The sequence below is a fragment of the Epinephelus moara genome, chromosome 19, assembly GCF_006386435.1.
Source record: "Epinephelus moara isolate mb chromosome 19, YSFRI_EMoa_1.0, whole genome shotgun sequence".
Lineage (NCBI taxonomy): Eukaryota > Metazoa > Chordata > Actinopteri > Perciformes > Serranidae > Epinephelus > Epinephelus moara.
The window spans coordinates 39,308,069-39,314,336 of record NC_065524.1 but is presented as its reverse complement, the minus strand read 5'-3'; the positions used below and the strand labels follow the sequence as shown (position 1 = coordinate 39,314,336).

The 6,268-nt window shown below is 40.8% G+C and overlaps 1 protein-coding gene across 1 annotated transcript in view; it reads right to left on the bottom strand.

The window, feature by feature from the left end:
* LOC126406343 (ribonuclease inhibitor-like) overlaps nt 1-6,268 on the bottom strand; it is a gene marked incomplete at both ends in the record, with an annotated part of 10,591 nt that continues 4,323 nt past the window's right edge. The window contains one exon of the mRNA XM_050070550.1: nt 1-106. Within this exon, the coding sequence (XP_049926507.1) occupies nt 1-106 (106 nt within the window). The remainder of the gene's footprint in view (nt 107-6,268) is intronic.

Here is a 6,268-nt window from a genome sequence, read left to right as displayed (position 1 = left end):
CAGGTGGTTGTTACTCAGGTCCAGGTGTCTCAGACTGGAGGACTGGGAGCTGAGAACTGAGGACAGAGCTTCACAGCTTCTCTCTGAGAGGTTACAACCACTCAGCCTACAGAGACAACAATCAACAAGAAGGAAAATATCTGTGTTCAAATGTAATCCTCTTAGTTGGTGAGTCTCAGGCTGCTCTCAGACCTAGAGTTGTCTCCTTTGGTCTGAATCATATTTAGGCAGTACAGGAGGAGGTGCACATTAATAATCCTCCAGGACTGTAACATGCTCATGTTTAACCCAAACAATGTGTCATGTGACTGCAGTTGCTTCACATCCAGGTCGGAACACCTTCTCACCACAAACCAACCGCACCAGAGTTTGTTTGTAACCAGACTGAGACCACCTCTTCAAGAAGGTCTCTGTCCGGTTGTTTTGGTGCACACCTGAGTGTGATTGCTGTGTTCACACCTGCCCAAATGAACTGCACTGAGGGGGTAAAAGAACTTGAGTTTGATTTAACCGAACCAAACAGGGCAGGTGTGAAAGCACCCTCAGTTAGTACTTCAGCTCACAGGAAACTAACAGACCTGCATTTTAACACTGAGTCAATAACAAGAACACTTTAAATTTGTTCAGTAAAACATGACATGATATGAAAGTGTGACACCCATGAATGTGCAGTCACATTATGTGATTTAATTGTTTTAGTTTTTATGTGTTTATTGTTAAAGAAGAGCCCTTTTCAGTAAATTTTATGTGTATTCATATTTGGAGTCAATTCCTGATTTTCGCCATAAGGACCATTGCCTCTTTAGTGAGACGGCTTGGTGAGGCTGGTATCCAAATCTCGTCTTCAGTGCAACAGAAGCGAGCCAAGAAAACACACAACCCTTGCCTGTCTTATCATTTCATTGTTATTTCCAGGTTAGTAGCTGGTAAAATAACACATATCACGTTTAGGTATGATGTATATGTAATGCCCTGCTTGTGTTTTATCTGTCAGGAGGTTTATTGTGTTTCTTTGAGCATCAGTCAGTCAGAATTTCACTTCGTCGGCACGAGAGTTGGCTTAGCTTAGCCCATTGTGCATGTATACTAAGTGTGTATTGAACTTGATGTTTTCCGGTTTTATTTGAAGGCTCTAAACTGTGTTCATTTCATAAGAATGTGCTTTGAAAGAGGGTTTGTTGTGCACATGTAATGTTTCTTCTAAATAGATAGTATATTCATCCTCGCCAGCTGTGCCATTTATCTATAAGAGTAATTGTATGTCTGTAGCTTCACGTCAGATGTGGAATAGTGTCCCATCAGCCAGTTATCTGGAAACTAAATAGTGCAGTTATCAAGCTGTAAGCGGCAAACCAAGAATTTTGGGAGAAAAATTTAGGCCTATTCTTATTTCATTTCTATATGAAGAATAACAGAACACATACAGTGTGGAAATTATTATGTTTTTACTGAAATTGAAATTTCTTATGTTAGATTGTATTATCCTTAGATGAACTGGTAGAGCTTATGAAGAGACGTGAAAATGTGGAAAATGTAGTTGAAATATAAATGTAAAATTGAAGTGCAACAGAAGTGAGCGAAGGAAACACACTACCTGTTGCCTGTCTCATCATTTCATTGTTCTTTCCAGAACAAATATAATCTGACTACAGACCTCAAGCCGGGGCCTGTTACAAAAGCATAATCAGGGTCCGACATTAACGGTTGCCCGAATGCCCGGGGCAAATAAAAATAGCTGGCGGGCCAGCAGATTACAAAGCAAACCTAAACACACAAATTCTAACTAACTATATACAAGCTTGGTGTGTATATGTGTGTGTGAGAGAAAGAAGAGAAAGACAAAGGTGGGTGTGGTGATCAAGTAGCCATTTGGCCTACAAAACAAAACGGCTGACAACAGAGAACTACCAAAATGGCCGAATCAAGGCTAGCTTCGGGGGAGGTGTCTGTCTGACCGTGTGGTCAGGACAAAGAGAAAGGAAAAGAAGCGGGAACTCTGAGATGCCTATTTGGGTGTAGCTCTGTTGAAAGCCTGTTTGTTAATGAGTCTGTGTCAATGTGACGTGTGTTGCAAACGGTCTGGATTAGTGCAGAGATTGTTTAGTTGCATGCAAGAATGTGTTTGTGAACAGTATTAGCAAACTAAACACTTAGCTTTGACGAAGCCAACTAATCAATGACCTAACTGCAAACTATCACAATAATAACTCAATGTACAACATCAAATCATGTACAACAAGTTAAACAGTCTTGCTTAGCCTGTAAAGCTGTGATAAGCTATGCCCAGTTGTTACATTACCGATCCTTGAATGGATGGAGGAAAGAGTCACTTGGTGGTGTGCTGCTTTGTTAGCCGGCAGAAGAAGGCTGGTTCCAGCTGCAGTCGTTGCTGTGTCCTTTGTTCCAAAGGTTCTGATCCGAGGAAGCTGGTCGCTCGGGGTCCTTGCAGAGTTAGACGCTGGGTGCTAACTCACTTAGGCTGCGTCCGAAAGGCCCACTGGCATACTGCATACTACTACTACTACATACTACCACTAGATACTACTCCTACCTACTAAACAAGTTGGGTCCATTCGGACATACTAAAAGACTGGTGGGAAAACACTCCATCCACTGGCAGAGCAGAGGTACTGCATATGTGCAGACCGCTTTGTTCATAATCATATTAGCAGAAATACATGTTTGACCAATGAAATGCACAATGAAGGAGGCGTACAGACCTGTGCAGCCACAACAATGCGGCATTATACATGAAATGGTCAAACAGATTTTATATACATATATATATATATATATATATATATAATCTGGTTGCAAACCTTGTGTTTGCAAGAGAGTCTGTGATCAGTTGCCCTCCAAACAACCCATAAGAGGTGTTTTGATAAATTGAGTAGTTCGTGCGTAAGTCAAGTCTTGGGAGGTTAAATGACGGAGAACATTCTGGGTTAGGGTGACCTGACCGTTGGGACGGATGTGCCAAGTTTCGCAATAGAAACGATTGTTTTTGCCAGAAACACAAAGGAAAATAGAATGTATTGACGCACGAACCTCAGTTCCAGGAATAAGTAGGAAACTAGGAGAACTTTGGATTCCCAGAAAACAGAGTATAAAGGCATTTGAAATGTGATTGTTCAGGGCTGTTTCCAACTGATTTGTTGTGCAGACTAGTATACTGTTGTATGCTAATGTTCTGCGATTAAAGTAACCCCGTTGGCTTTAACTTTTCTCCATGGTTCTCCGAGTCTCTTCATTTCGGTGTTTGCTGAAGTTGAGCATTTTTCTTACAAGTTAAGTTGAACAATGTTAAACAAATGGTTAAAAACATTAACTTTGTAGTTCAAAAGGAAATGCGTAGTATTTGTAATTGATTAATATGCTTAATAATCACAAGTTATGGATTCAAAGGCTAATAATTCATGATGTGAAATGTAAAGACAGGATAAAGTATTCCATGCTGAGAAAAACTGTACAGTTAAAAGTTATTCATCTGCTCACTTTGTGTTACTGTGATGTATTTATGTGATATTGATTATGGCCATAAAACAATTGAAGTTGATGATGCAAAATAGTAATAGCTCTGTTTCTACACAGGTGAGGTTTTTGAGATCCTATGGAAAATTACATGTGGATTTGAGATTCTACCTGACGAGAGAGATGGCGAGCCACCCATGAACCTGATCTCTGTCTCGACTTGTGACTTAAAAAGTGCATTTGTTACAATAAAGGATTAAAACTAAACTGAACAGTTTATAACAGAAGGAACAAAACTGAACTTGAATAAGACAACCAGTGGAACTCTGTTATTTTTTGTCAGGGACACTTTGATTTGTCTTTGTATTATTTTCTGGTAATATTGTTACCTTATGAAGCAATGAACTAACAGTTTTTAAAGGGTTAACATCTGAGTGCCACGCTACAGACTAAGGACGGGCAAACAATGCAAACTTCATAATCCAGCCCCGTCTCTTTTGTTGGTATATACTTAGGTGGAAAGTACTGCCTAGTTTCCCTGTAAGTTTTGGGGAAATTACCCAGTACTTCCAGACTAAGGACAGGCAAACAGTGCAAACTTCATAATCCAGCCCAGTCTCTTTTGTTAATATATACTTAGGTGGAATGTACTGCCTAGTTTCCCTGTAAGTTTTGGTGAAAGTACGCTGTAGATGTGAGAACAACACCTACCACGTGGTTTCTGTGTAATTAAATAATAAAAACATTTTATAACTTTTCATGACTCATTATTGTGTATTTTAAGATATATATAGGCTATATTATTACATTACTGTATTGTTTGTGTTTCGTCCTCGGATGGCACTACAAGACTTCCAGAGATGTGCACTTGAGAGGGGTAAGTTTGCTTTGTACTCCAGCCTGCCCGTTAATTAGGCAGTTCGCAGAATATAGACCCAATTCTTGACATATTCATATTCAAACTCGTTCAGTGAAATGTAAACAAAACATAAATATTAAAACCCTGGAGTGTGGGTGAAATTGCCTGATGACACATAGGCTACATAAAAGTGACTGAATCAACTGCCATGAGCAAAGGGCAAAAGCATTTGTTTTTACCGCACTTCATACATATACAGATTCATATGAGGAAATTAAACCATAAGTTTCGGGAAACTCCCAGGAAAGTCTGTGCTAAGTGACCGCGAGGGATACTCTAACTCCCAGGGAAGTATGTGGTAAGTGACCAGGAGGAGTTATACTCTAACTCCCGGGAAAGTCTGTGCTAAGTGACCGCGAGGGATACTCTAACTCCCGGGGAGGTATGTGCTAAGTGACCGCGAGGGATACTCTAACTCCCGGGGAAGTATGTGGTAAGTGACCAGTAGGAATTATGCACTAACTCCCGGGAAAGTACATGTAAGTTCTCGGGAATTATTCGCTAACTCCCGGGAAAGTGGGCAAGAGGTACACTCTAAAACGCGGGCTGACTTATGAAGTATTACCGTTACTGTTCAGACAGTTTGTTTTATATGTTGTTGTTTCATGTTTACAAGTTGCTGTGTGTTGTTATAGATCAGACTAGTGCACCAGTGACAGCTGTTAAAATTAGTTCTACCATGACAACATTTAAATGCTGCTCACATGTAGCCTACGTTGATCAAGTACTGTAATACTCAATACATATTCATGTATATGATGATCACAACACTTGGAATTGGGTCACTCTGCATCATGAGTACTTTGAACTTTTAATTTTAAGTAGGCCTACATTTTGCTGACAATACCCAGATACTTTTACTCAAGTCAGATTTGGTATGCAGCACTTGTGACTGAGTTTTTGTCTGGAGTCCGAACTTGCCAAGTCCACAAGTCCGAACTGCCGAACTTGAGTATTGAGAAATGGCTTACGTTTGACTCATTGGAACACAGACAGGAAGTGTAACACTTTATTCTGAAAGGATTCACAGGAAATGCTAGTATGCAGTTGTGTGTACGAATATGAACAGTGGGTACGTCCCAAGTCTCTTATTTTATACTGCTAACTCCTAAGTCCTTACTTGAACCGGAAGTCGTTCGAGCTCCGCCATCTTTAAGGCCGTCTCATGTCTCTTATTCCTGCCAGTAAGGAGTTAGCGTTAGGAGTTAGGAGGGATCTGTTAGGTGCGATGAGTAAGGTAACACGAGAGCTTCCTAACAGGAAGTCTTTTTCAGCTTGAGGCTCTGACGTATAAATACCCGCCCCCTACATCTGTCTCATTTGAACGAGATGGCGGAGAAACAGCTCAAGTGTACCCGTTACATGCATCCTTTGCAATACGGCTTTGATCAGCGAATATAATGTGACTTGGGATGTACAGCAAACGCTGGCTCCGTTATGCAGCAGATCCAGCTGTGCCGCCCATAGGCCGTCTCATGTCTCTTATCAGCAATCCTCGCTCCTCACTCCTTAAATGTTTTCCTAAGTGGGAGGGACTAAACCGTTAGGTAAGGTGGCTAGGTTAGGTGGTTTGCAGTAATTTTAAGGGACTTGTGACGTACCCAGTGTTGTATGGAGAGAGCTGCAGTTACTCACTCTGACCACTGGAGGAAAACTTTGGAGGGAGAATGAAGAGAAATTAAAAGTTTACACAAAAATCATCAATAAAAACAGTCGAGCAGGAAACGAATCATCTGTGGAGTCCAGAGTGTTTTCTTTAGCGCCACCCTCAGGACAAACTCACATCCTACACACATTCTCTGAACTACCATCAGCTGTGTGTGATCCTGTACAGACTGAACTATCTGTTCAGCAGTGAGAAAGTTTCTCTAACAGGAG